The sequence below is a fragment of the Arachis ipaensis genome, chromosome B03 (assembly GCF_000816755.2).
Source record: "Arachis ipaensis cultivar K30076 chromosome B03, Araip1.1, whole genome shotgun sequence".
Classification (NCBI taxonomy): Eukaryota; Viridiplantae; Streptophyta; class Magnoliopsida; order Fabales; family Fabaceae; genus Arachis; species Arachis ipaensis.
In genome coordinates this window covers 35,750,917-35,769,814 of record NC_029787.2, presented here as the reverse complement: position 1 = coordinate 35,769,814, position 18,898 = coordinate 35,750,917, and the positions used below count along the sequence as shown (strand labels likewise).

Below are 18,898 nucleotides of genomic sequence, written 5' to 3'. Positions count from 1 at the left end.
AGTCGTTCTCAACTCTCGAGAGATATTCCGCATTTTTGCATATTAGAATTGATAAAATAAATTTGACCTTTGTAAGATTCAATAGCATTTTATGGTCTGAGGCGTGGGGAAAAAGAGTAAAGAGATGGGTAAGAGCCCTCTGCCAATGATTCAACTTCTTTTATTGTACCAAATGTCAACCCGAAGAAAATAGGAAGACCATCAATTTTTGTTAGACACTACTACAATCATAAATGGCAAAACTTGAAGTAACGTCGCGTGCAACCTATACAATATTATGTCAACCGATACAGATGGGACCATCAGTAGACAATTCTAAGGAAGATATTAAAAGCGCGACCGTGCAATCTTGAATCATGCCAAGTACAAACACTATGCGAGATTAAAGCGCGACGATCTCCAATTAGTTTAGGAAAGATGGAGCATTCATTCATTGATCGTTACTATAATTTCATTCTTCATCTTCCTCTCAAGGCTGCAAACCTAGCTGCTAAATCATCATAGTCCGGTAACTTGGGATGTACATGCCGAGTTCCTTCAGATCTATCTGGCTGAAATGTAGCAGCTCGAGTATATACTTTCTTAATTTCCACCGCTCTAGTTTGTTCGCGAGGAAGGGAAACTGATCGTGGAGGATAAGTAGCCATCTCTTGTGACTTATCAGATCCATCCTGCCTTTCATTCTGTAGGAATTCCCTGGTTGTGTGATCCATTTCGGGCGGATGACTGTTTTTAGAATTTCTTCTTAGTTTCTCAGGTACAATGATCGATGGTTTTTTGCTATAATGGATCAATAATTTGTCTATTAACCTTTCCTCTTCAGCATTTTGATATCGCTCATCATCCAACAAAGTTTGCAGGCCATGCCTTGATTCACCTCGTCTCCTGCTTCTGCTCCTCGATTTTCTCCTTGGTCCAGTATCTTCATTTTTAGCATCAGTGTGACTAGATCGAGATCTTAAGTGCTTCCGCCTCGTGGATTTTGGTTTCAACACAGAGGCTTCATTAGCATCTTCACAAACATAATACCCTTTTTCATGACTCTGTTTACTTGGTCTCTTGTGCCTATTCGCCTGCCAATGCTGGTCAGGATCATCATCCTCCCAACCTATTTGAATCCTCTCTGATGTAGAGGCAGTGTCAGGCTTATCATGCGCTGAAAGATATATAGAGGTGCCATCACTGTCAATATTTGAAGACATATTTACTCCAAATATGCTGTTCTGCTGTTTGGATTTAGGTTTGACATATGGTGGTGGAATGACATTACTGTAGTAGGGCTTCTGCTTAGGAGTTTCATCCTTTTGAACTTTTCTGTACAAGTTATCAGTATCAGGCATGGTAACATCATTAGCAGCAAATGGCTCATCCGCATTACTCTTAAATCGCATTCCTAGACGACTAGGTGATTTTCTAGCAGTTGTAGAGTCATGGTTTTCTCTAAGATGGGTGGTATCCCCACAACTGTCATGCAGCTTAGAAGCATCTTGAAATTGTCTCTCTGTTTTCTCTTGTAATGAATGCCCAATAGATTTTGGCATGCTACCCTCCTTCCGATAACCTCCACTATCACTTCTCTTAGTAGTATCCTGTCTTGTGGCGAATGAATTGTCTTGCAGCATGGAACGACCTTCAAATTGTTCTACTGTTTTCTTCTGTGATGAATGCTGATTTGGTTTTAGCATACTATTCTCCTTCCAATTATTATTATGCCTTCCTGTTAATGGATTATCATGGATGTCCCTTTTTTGAATTACTTCAACAGCATTTAGTGGCTTGAATCCATTTGCAGGGTGTGTGGATCTGAACTGAAGACCACCATCATCTCTGTTGAGGACAACAGCTTCCTTACCATTCTGAAATCTGTACCCCTTGTTTGGATGGTCAGGACTTTTGTCGAACAGAGTATCATGCTTGACTCCTGTTGTGGTAGCACACTTGGCATGTGACGGTATATTGTTATCAGTCAAAGGGTTAGACGTACGAGTATCATGACCCTGTGCAAGTAATTTATATAAGAAAAATATAAGAATTTTAGAGACATTCTAAAAAAATTAAGAATTCGCAAAGTATTCAATTTGATAATGAGGCTATCATAAGATGAAGGAAATTTTGAAGACAGCACCTGTGCAAAAGTAGAAGACTTTGACATCCTCTGCTCAAAATCCTTGGAGTCCCACTTTATTGAAAACTCAGATGCAATCCGTTGCATCAAGTAGACCTTCTTCTCCAATGTTGAAGACTTAAAATTCAAATTTGCAGCAAACTAATCATGAGAAATTTAGTGAGTCAGTGCAGACTGCAGAAAACTAGGAACGACTGAATGAGTCATTCATAAATAATGTTCTAACAAGGATAAAATTATGAATGGTCACCTCCTGATTGACATAACATTCTATGGAATTCCCATATCTCTCCTGAAACATTTGCCTAAGGTCCCGTAACTCTGGTAAATCAGAAAATCTCGCAGCAGCAAACATCAGAGATGCTACCGCATCCCTACATTCCTCAGGGCACCCACTGAAAGAAATGGAAGCAGTTATCTAGACTATCAAGTTCTGAAGTTAATGATAATTTTGAAACACCTACTGAACCATAAGAATTCAGGGATATATGTGGCACTGTAACTATCCAAGCAATTCATCTCAGTCAGTAACTATAATAGATAGACAAATGAAAGAAAACATTAAATTCAACATCAGCATTGCCGAGAAACTATTTCCAACAACACCACCTTCCCAAAGCAATAATGCGTAAGTTGATTGTAACCAGTATTCACCAAATGTATTGTTAAGCAACACACCAACTTATATGATTACATTCGTGTCCAACACAGAAAAACTGCATGCACAAAGGCCAGAGTTATATTCGGTTGATACAGTCACAGATACTTATGGTTTAGAGTCAAGTTTTTTGTGTTGATGACAATTAAAGCGACTTTTCTTTTCAGAACGGCATGGACAGAACTTGAAATATTTCCATAAAAATAATGCAATTCCTACATTTATGTTTGTTGAGATATGATGAAGCAAAGAGAAATCATTGATGCAGCTGAAATCCGATGAATCAACATTAACAGCGAGAAGAAATCATTAAGAGAAAGATCATACCTCAGTTTGTGCATGACTGAGAGGTGCTTCAATACAAACTCGCAGGATTGCTCAACAAAATCATAACAAGATGACAGTGTTAGCTCAACCAACAGTCCCTCAGCCTGTAACCACCTCGCAAGCGAGACAATAACTTAAATTGAGAAAACTTCATGATGATGCAAGAGAACAAAACAAAGGCCATCCTTGACACAATTGCAAACAGGTTATCACATCGATCCACAGGATAACCTACTCAAAGAATCCAAAATAAACGAGACCTAAGATTGCTCTAAAATACAGAACAAAGGAAGCATTACTCTTCCATAGGCATTGATATCGAGACCGTTCGTGAGCAGATCAGCCATATCTTTCTTCAGAAACTTCTCGGTCGCTCTTCTCTTCCTTCGTATCACATCGATTCGACTCTTGGTGAGTTTGATCAGCGATTTGCTGAAAAACGCAAACAGAATAAGAGAAACCGCGCATTACATTCAGCAAAACCGCATTGTCAAATCCTTCAACACTTTCTTGATCAGATAACAACAATCAACCGGAAAAAATGAAATATACATAGGCACAAATCAAAGGAAAGAAGTGCGAACCATTTAGCGGCAAAGCCTCTGCCAAGTAGACCGTCCAACATGCTGCTAGATCTTCACTCGGTGGTTTGACTCGGTGAGTTTGTCTGCTGGACTCGGTAGCTCAAAATGCGAGATTCACCATTGACTAAGAGTAAAACACAGAGCACTGTGCTGAAGTGGAAGAAGAGGACGATGACTCGATGAGACAGAAAAAGAAATATTATATTTCATTTAAAAATGAGGATATGAATTTCCAAATTACGCCCATAATGGCCTCTGGTTTTTGCGATTATGACGAAGCAAAATGTGAACGTTGCAAGGGTAGTTTCGGTCATTCAGATTTGGATAAAAAGAAACATCAGGTGGGAAAGCGATGAACGGTGAGGATGCAAAGTGAGTTGGAAGTGTATGCTGAGCTGGATGGCATAAGAATAAGTGGCTTAAGAGCCGTTGTGATTATGGTTTCAACAATTAACGGCATATTTACTGTAGCCTCATCCGGGGGTAAGCAAAAGCTGAAGTTTCTTGCATATTAAACATTAAATTACCCTTTTGACCTCTAAAATTAACAATAAAATAAAAATAGTATTAAAGAAAATGAAATATGTATTGAAGTTATATTTTACATGATACAAGAGTTAAGTTATATAAAAAGATAGTACAAATTAATCTAATAAATATTTATTTATTAACTATTAATCATTATTAATCTAATTTTTAACTACTAACAACTCATAATATTTTAATATGAGCTTATCAGAATTGTTTGTATCATTGTTTTGGACCAGTTGTTGCTTATGCTTCAATATGTTTTCATAAGCTGATAGATGGAAGATGTTAATAATCTCCAACTTGGATAAACTCCAATGAAATGGTTGAGGAGATAAGAGTTTAGTAAGTATATTCCCATTGACGAGAAAAATTCATGGGAAGAAGTTTCATGACACCGTGTTGGGTCTTTTGACGTACTATATGACAATCAATCTCCAATTGTTTGGTTTGTTCATGGAAGACTGGATTTGCTGCGATATGAAGTGCGTTGCAATTATCACAATAAAGAACTAGAGGACACTCACAAATAGTGTGAAGAGTAATCCATTGCAGCTCACATGTAGTGTTGGCTAAAGCACGATACTCTGCTTCAGTAGAAGAACGTGTCACAGTATTTTGTTTCTTGGTTTTTCAACTAACCAACAAATTCTCCATGAAAAAACAATGACCAAATTAGAGAACGATGCGTGTTCAAACAAACAACCAACCTAATCAGAATTGTTGAACCCAGAAATATGAAGAAAAGTGCTTCTAGAGAAGACAAAGCCCTTTCTAGGACTACCCTTGAGGTATCTAAGAACCTGAATGGTAGCATCATAATGATTCTTAGTAGGGGAGGCCATGAACTGGCTAAATTGTTGTGTGGCATACATAATGTCAGGACGAATTGTGGTCAGATAGATGAGATGACTGACAAGACGATGGTAAATAAAAGGATAATCCATAAGAGAGTTGCTGTCTTGATATAATTTGGTAGCACTATCCATTGGCACAAAAGCAAATTTTGCACCTAACAAACTAGAATTAGATATTAAGTCGAGACAATATTTTTGCTGAGATAAAGAGATCCCTTTTACAGAGTGTGCAACTTCAATTCCTAAAAAAATATTTTAATGTACCCAGATCTTAATCCAAAAATTCTTATCTAAAACATGTTTGATGTTGGCTATTTTAGATAACGAATTTTTGGTAATTACAATATCGTCCACATAAACTAACAATATACATACTTCAATTCCTAGAAACTTAATAAACAAGTTATAACCAAATATTGTTTGGTGGTACCCATAAGAAAGTAGAAGAACGAATAATTTTTTGTGCCACTTTCAACTTGATTAGCGAAGGCCATATAGGAATTTTAATAGCTTGCGACACTAATTGGGCCGAGAAGAGGGCACTCTAGGAGACAACAATATGTAAACATCCTCAAATAAATCACCATAAAGAAAGGCGTTGTTGACGTCAAGCTGTTGAACTGGTCACTGTTTGAAGGAAGCTAGTACCAAGACAATTCTGATGGTTGCTGGCTTAACAATGAGAGAAAATATTTTCAGAAAATCTATACCCTCAGTTTGTAAAAATTTCTTTGCCACAAAATTAGCCTTGTAATGTTCAATAGATCTATCTCGATGCCACTTTATTCGTATACCCATTTACAACCAAAAAGACAATCCACCAGAGACCAAATTTGGCTTAAATCCAGAGCAGCTAGTTCCTCCCGCATGGTATCACGCCAATGAAAATGTGTATTGGCTTCTTTAAATGTCTTGGGCTCAATATTAGTATGCAATGAAAAATACATTTTTGATAGAAAAAAGAAAGAGATGAAAGTGAGAAAACAGAAGAAAGAGGGTAATGACATTGTGAAGAAGAAAAGCCTGAAGAGGTGAGAGATGACCATATGTAATTAGAGAAATGAGAGGGAGGGTGGTGTGGATGAGTGTTGTGGCGAGGTGGAGAAGTTTAGGGTGGTATTGATTCTGAGGTTGGGTGAATTGCCGTTAATGAGAATTTTGAGGTAGGTGGCATTATTAAAGATATAGAAAGAGTATGTGTTGTGAGAGGAGAAATGATTCTGGAGCTAATTGTTGTAAATGAGGGAAAGGGAAAAGGGAGTGTGGCATAGAGTAGGGGTGGCAATGGGTAGGGTAGGGTAGGGTTTGGAGTCAACCCTAACCCTACCCGTGGGTTGAGAATATCTCAACCCTAACCCTACCCGCTCTTAACCCGCGGGTATCCAACCCTACCTGCGGGTTACAAAAAAAGATGCAACATTATTATATAATTTGATGATAATTTAAAATAGAATTAACTTTTATGTAAAAAAAAGTTTATAAAATTATCAATTAATGATCTTCTTTTAATGACTAAGGATCTTTTGCATTTAGTGAGAGGTCTTTGATTCAACATCCACTTAAAATATATTTTTATATAAGTATATAGTATATACATATACAGGATGCGGGTTGGGTCGGGTAAGGTTGAGGCTCAACCTGCACCCTACCCGACCCGCACGAGAACCCTACCCGCACCCTACCCTACCCGCTGTGGATCAGGTTGACAACCCTACCCGACCGGGTGGGATCGGGTTGGGTACCCGTGGGTAGGGTACATATTGTCACCCCTAGCATAGAGGTGGAGGATGATAGTGTGGGTCAATTGGGAGGGGAGATGGTCTAATTGGAAGTGAGATCGTTATTTGTTCTTGTGGGTCATGAAGGTGGGAAAATGACTGTTGTGCCAAGTGTGTATTAAGCTCATAATGTTGTTGGGTTTATTTGACTAGGAAAAATATAGACTCATAAAATAACATATTTTTAGAGGTATCAAAACTTTTATATTAAAAAAAAAATGAACCCTTTTACTCCATTTTTTGTAGTTGAGAAAAATAGTTTTGCGAGCCCTGGAGTCAAATTTTAAACATTGGGCCATCAAAGTAGAAACATAACAAAGACATCCAAAACTTTTAAGATTTTTATAGTTGGGGGCAATTTTAAATAAAATTTCAAATGGTGATTTAAAATTTAAAATGAAAGATGAAACTCTATTAATTTAATAAACAGCATGATTAACAGTATATGACCAAAAAGTAAGAGGAAGATGGGATTCAAATATAAGGGCACGAGCAATATTTAAAATATGTTGATGCTTACATTTGACTCGACCATTTTGTTGGGGTGTTTCGACGCAACTACATTGGTGAATAATACCTTTGGATGAAAAAAAGTTATTTAACATAAATTCAGGCTCATTATCTGAACATATGCTCTTGAATTTGTAATTGAATTGAGTTTCAACTAATTGATAAATTCATATTTGATGATAATTTTTGGCTTGAAATGAGTGAAAATCATCAATTTAACTTGCACTTATTCATTTAAAATGCATGCTTTTGTGAATTCATTCTTAATTGAGCTTAATTGTTAAGACATACTTTTTATGCTTTAAATTGTGAAACTTAATTCACTTTTATCCATTTAATACCTTGATATGTTTGTTGAGTGATTTAACATTTAGGAGGCAATAATGCCTTGAAGAAGTGGAGAGAAAGCATGCAAAAATGAAGAATTCATAAAAAATGAGTTTTGGAAATTTGCCAGGTTGTGCGTACATATGGTTCGTACATACGCATCTCTTCCAATTCGTGCGTACGCACCATACGTGCGTATATACGACTCGCAACACGTGACTCACTTAAAAGAACACGTGGCTCGCGATTGCAAGCCCATTTTGGGCCTAATCCAACTCATTTTTGAAGCATTTGAAGCATGGATCAAGTGGGGTCAACAAAAGAGTATAGTAGTAGTGTAGTATCATGTTTTAGGCCAAATTCTAGAGAGAAAATTTAGAGCTTCTCTCTTGAATTGTAGGATTTTTAGGGTTTCTTAGTTTAATTTCTCTCTAGTTTTAGGTTTTGATCTTGTTTTAGTTTAGTTTTCTTTATATTTTCTTATTCTATAATCTTAGTTTACTTAGTTTTTATTGTTAGTTTATTGTCTTTGCTATTTTTAGTTTATGAACACTTGTTGAATTTCCAATTTTCTTTAATGCAATTTGATGTTTTTCATATTTATTGATGTTCATTTGAATTATTATTATTACTTTCTTGCCTTGGTTAGTTGTATATTTTAGGTTTAATTACTCTGTTAGTCCCTATAGTTTCGTGAAATTTTCAATTAGGTCCCTATACTTTTTTTCTTTTTAATTGAGTCTCTACACAAAATTTTTTTTTTCAATTAAGTCCTTCTTAGTAGTAATTGGCTTAATTTTATAGGGACCCAACTAAAAAAAAATAATTGGTATAGGGACCTAAATAAAAGGAAAAAAAAAAGTGTAGGGACCCAATTAAAAAAAAATTGGTGCAAGGACTCAATTAAAAGGAAAAAAAGTACAGGGACCTAATTGAAAATTTTGCGAAACTATAGGGACCAACAGAGTAATTAAACCTATATTTTATTATTATTGCAATTTGCTTTCTATGCCTTCTAAGTATTCGATAAAATGCCTTCCTTAGTTATAGAGTAGATTTTCCTTCTTGTATTGGGATTGAGGACTTAAGTGACCTTGAGTCATTGATGTCCGATATTGATTGGTGATTTAGGATTGTTAGTTAATTTTGTTTTGACTAACGCTATTCTTTCACTAAGCCTAATTAGTGAGTTGGTTAGAATTTGTGGATTATGATCAATTATTCCTATTTGACTTTTTCCAATATTTAGGGTTTGACTAAGTGGGATTAACTCGTTATAATTTTCATGTTTGTGGTTAATGTCAAGGATAGTGATTCTTGACTCCCAACTCTTGCGAAGATTTTTTTTAACATTTGAATTTTCTTTCCTTTGGTTTAATTGCTTTTAGTTTAATTTCCTTTGATGTTTAGTTATTGCTTGCTCCTTTAGTTTCTTGCCATTTACATTTCTTGTTTATTGCGATCAATCCTCCCTTCCCCCAATTTTTTTTCATAGCCAACGATAAGTACTTGATTGTAATTCCTAGGAGAATGGCCTAGAATTAAAACTCCCGGTTATTTGATTTGAATTGTGATAATATATTAAACTTTGATAGGGTTATTTGCTGATTTAGGACTATACTTACAACAAATTCAAGTTTTAAACTTGTAAAATTCTAAACCAGTATCTAGCCCTCTTCACTAATGTAATAAAATTTTTTATTTGTTGTTGAACCTCATTCTTTGACTTTACCAAAATGATCCAAGTAAAATAGATAAAGTTATCAACAATTGTTAAAAATTAGAATTTTGTTTTAAGGGCCTAAATATCTAAATGTAATAAGTCAAAAATGTCATTTGCTTTACTAAAGCTTTGTGAAAAAAGTAATTTTCTTTGCTTTAAAAAATGACATACATCACAAGTTTTATCATTATGAAATGGAATAAAGAAAAATTGTTTATGCAAGATGTTGAGTCTTTTTCTTGAAAGGTGCCCCATCAAAAATGCCAAATGTTGAAATTGGTGATTTTTGTTGTATGATCGAGTGGAATTTATGTTATGTAAAATAAATGAGGGTGAAGCTTGGTTGGTGGCTCCTTCAAGAATATATAACCCATCTTTCACTCTACCCAAACCAATCATCTTCAAGTTGGTGATTTTCTGTATAGTGCAAATTGAATGAGAAAAGGTTAGTTTGCAAGGAAGCATTTGTGTGACTTTAGATATAGAAACTAAATTAAAACAAAAATGAGGTAGGTAAAGGACATCATAAAAAATTAATGAAGAATAAAATTTAACAATTCCTTCATAATGAGCTATGACTTGTGAACCATTAGGCATATGAACAATGATTGGTTTAATAGAAAAGTAAGAAACAAACTAACATAAATAAGATCCAACATAATATGTTGCTCCCAAATCGATGATCTAAGAGTTATGAAAGTTGGAATTTAGAGACGTATTATTTAAAATAGAAAAAGTGTAAGAAGAAGATAGTGTGTATCTAAATTTGGGCTAGGAAGAAGTTCAATTTGGGAAGAACTAGAAATACTATTTTTGTCAATACATGCTGAATTTTTTGGCCTCAGTTCGTGTAAGGTATGCTAGGAGAGAGCTTTTTTGGGCTGGAGTTAAATCCATGTTGAGATCTGATAGAGCACTGTGTTGTGCTCCTTCTTCAACGTTCTTAGCACGATAGGGTTGAGGCACAATGACAACATTAGTAAAGGTAGAACCACGACTAAGAGGACGCAGCCGGCTGGGATATCGTGGTTGCCCCAGAGGATAGTTGTGTTTGCCATAGCAAACCTCTATAGTGTGACCAAAGTGGCCACAATATGTACAAATCTTCGAGGACTGCCACGACCAGAGTTGGAAGAAGAGGATGTACGACCATGCCCGGTGTTGGGGAATCGATGAGTATCCACGGTGGCAGTGAGAGAGTGCTGGTCATCAAGTATGCCAGAAGCCAGTTGTAGTTGGCATTCATGTTGGATGACAAAGGCAAAGACACAATTTACGGGAGGAAGAGGATCGAGAAGAAGGACTTGTGAACGAACCACTGCAAATCGTTCATCCTAACCTTTCAAAAATCGAATTATGAAGCCCTTTGATCTATGCTTCTTGGCTGGACATGAACTAGTGGGTAGAGGACAGGAGTTCTCAATTTTCTCCCATATTGACTTCAGAGACGTGAAAAACTCAGAGTGAGTACCTTGCCTCAGAGACTTCTTCCTGGAGTTTAGCAATTCACAATAAATCAGATTGAGAGAATCATTCCCGGAGGTCTAACCAAATTGAGGATGCATTTGAAAAGTATATCACATTTTGAGATATGGAAGAAGATAGACAGTGGAATAGCCAAGAGAAAACCAAATTGTTGTAACATTCCCAAATTGGGAACAAAACATCATCTGTTGGGAGAGAAAGGATAGGGCCAGTAAGAAAACCAATCTTGTTTTTAGATATTACTGTCATTGACAATGACCTGCTCCATGGTGAATTTTAGGAAGTGCCCATTCAAATGGGGCGTCTTATGCGCCTCTGTGACTCTGACACAAGGTGATAGCAAAAAGCAACGGTTATGGGGTTTTTTGTTGCTTTTCAATTTGACCTCAGTTGGTAATATTAATTTGAAAAGTGACCACATGACTAAGATTTATTATGGAAAAAGGTTTTAGAATTTATAATTCTTGACTAGTGGATTTTAGGCTCTATTGATGTAGGCCGGCCCAGTAGAAAGAGAAAAAAGAAAGAGAAAAATAAAAAAGCCCTAAGCCAATAATAAAAAAAGCCCTAATCCCTTTTGCTTCCCTCACCCTTCGCTCTAGCCTTCGCGGCCTGTATCAAGTATGGCAGACCAGAACGTTGCTTCAAACGCGGAAGAGAGGTAGATGCAACCTCCACCTCGTCATCGGTGTTCAACCTGCCTAGCCACGACAACTGTCGTGTCTAATCTGTGGGCATCCACACTGCTCCAGCGTTCTCGAAATGCCGCTGTTCCACCGTCGTTCGCCGTGTGTTTTGCAAGCTTCCCCTTTGTTTGAGCCTCGGTGCTGGCGTGTGTTCGAGCACCCGTTCAGCCGGTGATCTGGTGCTGTTCATCCCTCTGTTTAACTATCTTCATTGAGTTTTAAAGCTGGAGCTCCCTCTTCCTCCTCTATTGATTTTCATAACGTTTGAAAGCTAAGGTGATTTCTTTTTCTCCTCCTTCTTCTTCTTTGTTGGATTAATTGTTTAGTTATTTTTTAGTTGATTATTGTTTTAATTAATAGATTGATGTTCTAGTTCTTGCAATTTAGTGCAATATTCATATGTTTAAGGAAGCTCCCTTCACACAATAGCTTGATTGTTGATATTTACTAATATTGTATTTATGCAATTATCTTGAATAGGTCAATTGATTGTTTTATTATGTCTTGTTTCTATGCTTCTGTTGTGCAGGTAGCTTTGATCAAATTTATTGGTTATAAAATCATAAATAATATTTCAGATACTGAAAATGCATTCCTAATTTCTTTTTGTCAAATATTTTGAATAGTATTATACTTATCACAGGACCTTTGTTTGACCCTTTTTTTATGCTACATATGTTGCCTGCTTTTGATGCATATGGGATGCTTGCAGGTACCATTTTGAATCTGGTCAGCAAACTTTGATTGAGATAATTATTTTTGTTTGTCTGGTCCCCGTTGTTGTTGATGCTTGCGTGAAACTTTGGGTATGCAAAAAGGATAAAGTAGGTTCTTAAACAAAGATCTGCATAGTGAGGTGAAGTTGGCATAGATTATGTTGAAGTTTGTTGCCACCGTGGATGTTGAAGCAGTTTTACGACAGAGGTTAGGTGATTTAATGTTGGAATTTCTACCTATATTTGTGTATGAGTAGCCATTCGAGCAATTTTTGAGTCTGCCGATTTTTGATGGTTAGTTTTTTTTTATATTTTTGTTGGTTTGTTATGTTATTTAAGATGTCATTGTTATGAAAGAAAAATTTTTTTTGGTGAAGTTGAGTTTATTTGGCTGTAGAGGTTGGAAGTGAAAGAATCGAAGTACTATTCAAAGGAGTCGGTTCGTGCCCCCAATCCTGTTGAAGGTCTCCATGTTGATGGTAAAGGGAGTGATGTGTGCGAGGAAGGGAGTGAGGGATTTAAAGGTCATGAAGGTTTTGAAGCAGAGTCAGAGATACATGATGAATTTGGGGATGGGTTCTATGACAACTGGGTAGAAAAGGCAATTAATGAAATTGTTGATCTAGGTTGTATGAATGTGAAGAAAATCACAGCGGAGGTGATTAAAAGTCTCCATTTTTCAGATAAAAAATAGCATTTTTATTCTACAACTTATAAGCGAAAATGAATGGGTTTGCTGCTTGAAGGTATTGGTCTCGGCGTAATCTAAATAATGAGTTAACACAATAATCTTTTGTATGCTTCAGGCAGGGCTTTCGGAAGGAAAGAATGTGTCATGGAGTTGAAGTTGCTAATCAAAAATGCGAGCCAAAGCCAGAGACTAGGTGTGGATGTGAGGTGAAAATGCGCACCCATGTCGACAAGGATAGTGGCAGATGGATTGTAACATACTTCTAGAAAGTTCATAATCACAAGATGCTTGAGGACACACTTACTTTCATGCTTCCAGGACATAGAAAGATGAACTCGGCGGCAATTGATCAAATGAATATGATGTTAAAAGTTGGCATCAAGACCCGACAAATTTATGCATCGTTTGTGCAGACAGCAGGCGGGTGTGAAAATGTTCCATTTTTGAAAAGAGACATGTACAACAAAATTGACAAGCAACGAAGGGTTATTGGTGGGGATGCAAGTTCTTACCTTAAGTTGTTGCAATGTATGGAAGTAGAAAATCTGGGAATGTTTATTAGACACCTAGCGGACAAAGAAGGTCGTTTGGTGCATTTGCTTTGTGTAAACCCTGCTAAAATCGGTAAATATTGGTCAATAAATCAAATTTTAATTAGAAAAATTAAAAATACAAAACTAATATCAAAATAGGATAGAGGTCTTCAAAACAAGAATTTTGATATCAATTTCGAAAAATTCGTCCCAAAATTGGACTGGATGGGCCAAACCGGTTGAACCGGGGCCCAAATCGGGCCCGTTGGTGCGGAATTTATAACCACAAACTAACCGGCAAGTGCACCGGGTCGTACCAAGTAATACCTCAGGTGAGTGAGGGTCGATCCCATGAGGATTGAGGGACTAAGCAACAATGGTTAATTAATTTACTTACTTAGACAAGCAGAAAATAGTGTTTGAGAGTTCAAAAGCATTAAACAGTAAATTCAGAATATCAGAAGACAAACAAGTAAATAAGTTGGAAAAACAATATGGAAAAGGCAGTTAAGGCTTCAGAGTTATCTATTTTCCGGATTGAATTTTCTTATTAATTTATTTTAATCATGCAAGATTTAATTCATGACAAACTATATGTGATTAGACCCTAATTTCTTAGACCTTTTTAGTCTCCTCTAACTTTCATCAACCGCCAATTCCTTGGTCAATTAATTCCAATTAGGGGGTGAAGTTTAATTCTAGTTATTATGCCACAAAAATCCTAATTATCCAAATATAAGAGGATTATATGTCACGTATCCCGTTAAGTCCAGATAATTAGGATTTAGGAGAAATTGTTTTCAAGCTATTATTCAAGTAAAGAGCTTTTCCAAGTTATATAAGAACTCAATTAGAAAGAGGGTCATCTTCCGGCACCCAAATTCATAAGATAAAGAACGAAAACAATTATTAAATTATAAATCAGTACATGAATTAAAATACAAAAATAATAGAATCAATCCATACAAATAGACAGAGCTCCTAACCTTAACATTGGAGGTTTAGTTACTCATGGAAAAGAGTGAAAACTAGGATTCTGGTAAACTGTAAATTGGGCTGAGGTGGAATAATCCCCAGAATATAAGTTTCTTTTCTCTTTTATATCTAATCCTAATTAATTTAAAATCTATTTTCTCAAACTAATATAATATCTTTTCCTATTTATAAAAATAAAAGTTTAAATCAGAATTAATTATAGCAATCAACATTTTTTGCGTTTTCTGCACATGGCGCATGTGACGCCTACGCGTCAGTCACGCGTACGCGTCGATGGTCTTCTTCGCGTGTCATGCGTACACGTCAGGTACGCACACGCGTCGCTGTGCAATTCTCCAAATCACGCGCACGCGTCAGGTACGCGCACGCGTCGCTCCTCGCTGGTCATCTCCTTTAATTCTTGTGCTCCTTCCATTTGTGCAAGCTTCCTCTCCATCCTCTAAGCCATTCCTGCCCTATATAGCCTTCTTCTCTTTTTCTGCAGAATCTCCATCAAATCCAACCAAATGCTACCTAAAATAAACAGAATTGCACACGACTCAAAGTATCATTCATAGTGGTTAAAAGATAATTAATTTCTTGATTAAACTCAACCAAATTAAATACAAATTCACTAGGAAAAGATAGGAAAGATGCTCACGCATCACAACACCAAACTTGAATTGTTGCTTGTCCTCGAGCAACCAAAACTAATACAGATTGAGACGTGAATTGCATGAGAGGTGAGAGTTCAGTTTTGCTTGTGTCTCCTCTTAAAGTGGGATTTATCTATTGTAATTCTGAACAGTTTTGGCATCTCACTCTCCTTTGAATCAGAGGAATGTCAATGTCATGCAGAATTAGAATCCGGATCATATTATGAGTTCTCTGATCTTTATACCTCAGTTAAATCCTTGAACACAGCAGATATCCCTTAATTCTCAATTAACTGGTGCTTTGCACCTTGAGCCTAGCCCTGACTTTAAATGTTCTGTCTCAAGGGTTAATTGACACAAGAACACCACAAGCAGTTAATTGTGAAACTCTTTTGAAGTTCTGATTTTTTTCTTTCAGCTATTCCCAGACAGTGGTGCTCAAAGCCTTTGGCATACTCTACTAATTGTAGTTGATCTCGATTCTAAATGTTCTGTCTCAAGGATTACTTGACACAAGAACACCACAAGCATATGACTAGGGAAACAACTCTTTGAGCTTTTAATCATGTCTGACCTCCCTAGTCATTGATGCTCAGAGCCTTGGACCTTGCTTTTATATCCTCTTTTTTTTTGCTGTTTCTTTTGCTTCAAGGATTAACTGTCACTAATTTTCAGAAAATTCATAATACTTCTCGAAATTCCTTTTCCTTATACGTCAACATTCCTTGATTCAAATTCAAACATGCATGGTTTATGTCATGCATTCAGAATCACAGAGAACACCACCACATTTGATTAAATGAGACTACTCTTAAAAAAATAAACTCAATTTCTCATGCATTACATCCCCTTTTCTTCTTTCTTTTTGATTTCAAGCTCAGTGGGCATACATGAGGCACCTTTCAACATTAAAGCAAATAACAGAAAATTTCAAAATAGTAGAACTAAACTAAAACCTAAGAATTTATCTAATAAAGGATCATGCAATAAACGACACAAAATAGCAGAAAACCGGAACATAACACAGTAAGAGCGGGAAGGAATATAGAATGAAAGGAATTCAACCACCTCAGTTATCCTAGTGGCCGTTTTATTCTTCAGGCTGTGCTCCTCCGTGAAGATGATTCGCCTCCCTTTGGTACCATAAAAATAAATAGAAAAACCATCAGCGAAGTGACAACACCAAACTTAAAGGTTTGCTTGTCTTCAAGCAAAGAAGAATTGAAAACAGAGAGGGACATAGAAAGACATAAAAAAATAGTATGATAAAAGAAGAATAAAAGGATAAAAGAACAAGAGAGAATTAGGATTGGGGGTGGATGATTTGAAATCAGGCGCTGAGGTGGTTTAATTGGGCATCGCATGGGACGCGTATGCGTAAGGCATGGGTACGCATGATGTTGGTTGTGCGAATGGTGCGAGGGCAGCCTCGCGCACGCACAACTCTCTGTTCAGATACGCACGAGAGCCAAAATTGCATATGACGCGTGCGCGTCAGGGACGCGTACGCGTGGACTGCCAGGATGGGAAAACGACACGCACGTGTCAGGGACGCGTACGCGTGATGGGGCTTGTGCGCCCAGCACAGTTCCAGCTCACACCATCATAGGCTGAATATCTGAATTCATCAAGCTCATTCAACTGAAGCATTCACTTAATTCCTGCAGCTTCTGAATCAAAATTCAGATACTTGATTGCCCAGTAAGCTTTATGCTCCAGCTCAACTGGCAAGTGACAGGCTTTGCCATAGACCAACTAATAAGGGGACATGCCAATAGGAGTCTTGTAAGCTGTTCGATATTCCCAGAGAGCATCATCAAGCTTCCTAGACCAGTCCTTTCTTGAAACACTGACGGTCTTCTCTAGAATCCTCTTAAGTTCCCTGTTGAAAACTTCAACCTGTCCACTTGTCTGAGGGTGATAGGGGTTGCCACTTTATGACAGACTCCATATCTCTGCATAAGAGAGTCCAGCTGTCTGTTACAGAAGTGACTTCCTCCATCACTAATGAGTGTCCTTGTGACACCAAACCGGCTAAAGATATATCTCTGAAGAAAGCTCATTACCACCTTGGCATCATTGGTGGGTAGAGCCACAGCTTCCACCCACTTGGACACATAATCAAATGCCACTAGGATATCGTTGTTTGAATGTGAAGGTGGGAAGGGTCCCATGAAATCAATGCCCCACACATCAAACAGCTAAACCTCAAGAATCCCCTGCTGTGGTATTTCATGGTTGGCAGGGAGATTCGTGGCTTTCTCACATCTGTCACAGTGCTTCACAAATTCTCTTGAGTCCCTGAAGAGAGTCGGCCAGTAAAACCTGCTCTGAAGGACCTTTGTAGCTGTCTTTTCACCACCAAAGTGGCCTCCATAATCAGAACCATGACAGTGCCAAAGAATTCACTGCTTTTCCTCATCCGGGACATATCTCTGGATTATACCATCTGAACACCTTAAAAGGTACGGTTCCTCCCAAATGTAGTACTTTGCATCAGTCAATAGCTTCTTTACTTGTTGCCTACTGTACTCCTTTGGAATAAAATTCATGGCCTTGTAATTTGCAATGTCTGCAAACCATGGAGCCTGCTGAATGAGGAACAATTGCTCATCAGGAAATGTTTCAGTCACAGTTGTGGGTGGTTGTACTCCTACATCAGGCTCAATTCTGGAGAGATGGTCAGCTACTTGATTTTCTGACCCTTTCCTGTCTTTTATCTCAATATCAAACTCTTGAAGGCGTAACACCCATCTGATTAATCTTGGTTTAGAGTCCTGCTTGGTTAGAAGGAACTTAAAAGCAGCATGGTCAGTATAAACAATAACCTTAGAACCAATTAAATAGGACCTAAACTTATCAACAGCATACACAATAGCTAATAATTCCTTTTCTGTAGTTGTGTAATTCTTTTGGGCATCATTTAACACACGGCTGACATAGTAAATGACATGTATAAGCTTGCCCTGCCTTTGTCCTAAAACAGCTCCTATAACAAAATCACTAGCATCACACATCAACTCAAATGGTAAATTCCAGTCAGGGGGAGCTATGATGGGAGCAGAGGTAAGGTTTGCTTTCAGAGTTTCAAAAGCATGCAGGCAATCAGAATCAAAGACAAAAGGAACATCAACAACCAACAGGTTGCTTAATCGTTTAGCAATTTTAGAAAAATCCTTTATAAATCTTCTATAAAATCCTGCATGACCCAAGAAACTCCTGACTGCCTTAACATTAGCTGGTGGTGGTAATTTTTCAATTACCTCCACCTTTGCTCTATCAACCTCAATTCCCTTACTTGAAATCCGGTACCCAAGAACAATACCTTCTGTAACCATAAAATGACATTTTTCCCAATTTAAAACAAAGTTTGATTCTTGACACCATTTCAAGACAAGAGATAAATTCTTAAGTCAAGATTCAAAAGACTTACTAAAAACAGAAAAATCATCCATAAATACCTCAATGAACTTTTCAACCATATTAGAAAAAATTGAAAGCATACACCTCTGAAAAGTTGCTGGAGCATTACAAAGTCCAAAAGGCATTCTCCTGTAGACAAATACTCCAAAGGGGCATGTGAATGCTGTATTCTCTTGATCTTGAGGGTCTACTGCAATTTGATTATATCCAGAATATCCATCTAGAAAACAATAAAAAGCATGACCGGCTAACCTCTCAAGCATCTGATCAATGAAAGGCAGGGGGAAGTGATCCTTCCTTGTAGCAGTGTTTAGCC

At 37.2% G+C, this 18,898-nt stretch overlaps 1 protein-coding gene across 1 annotated transcript; it reads right to left on the bottom strand.

The window, feature by feature from the left end:
* Positions 141-3,903, bottom strand: LOC107630298. Its single transcript, XM_016333397.2, has 6 exons — positions 3,695-3,903; positions 3,410-3,542; positions 3,111-3,214; positions 2,376-2,520; positions 2,126-2,266; positions 141-1,997 (listed from the first exon to the last, which is right to left on the bottom strand). The coding sequence occupies exons 1-6, from the start codon at positions 3,733-3,735 to the stop codon at positions 459-461; spliced, it is 2,103 nt and encodes a 700-aa protein (XP_016188883.1). The 5' UTR covers positions 3,736-3,903; the 3' UTR covers positions 141-458.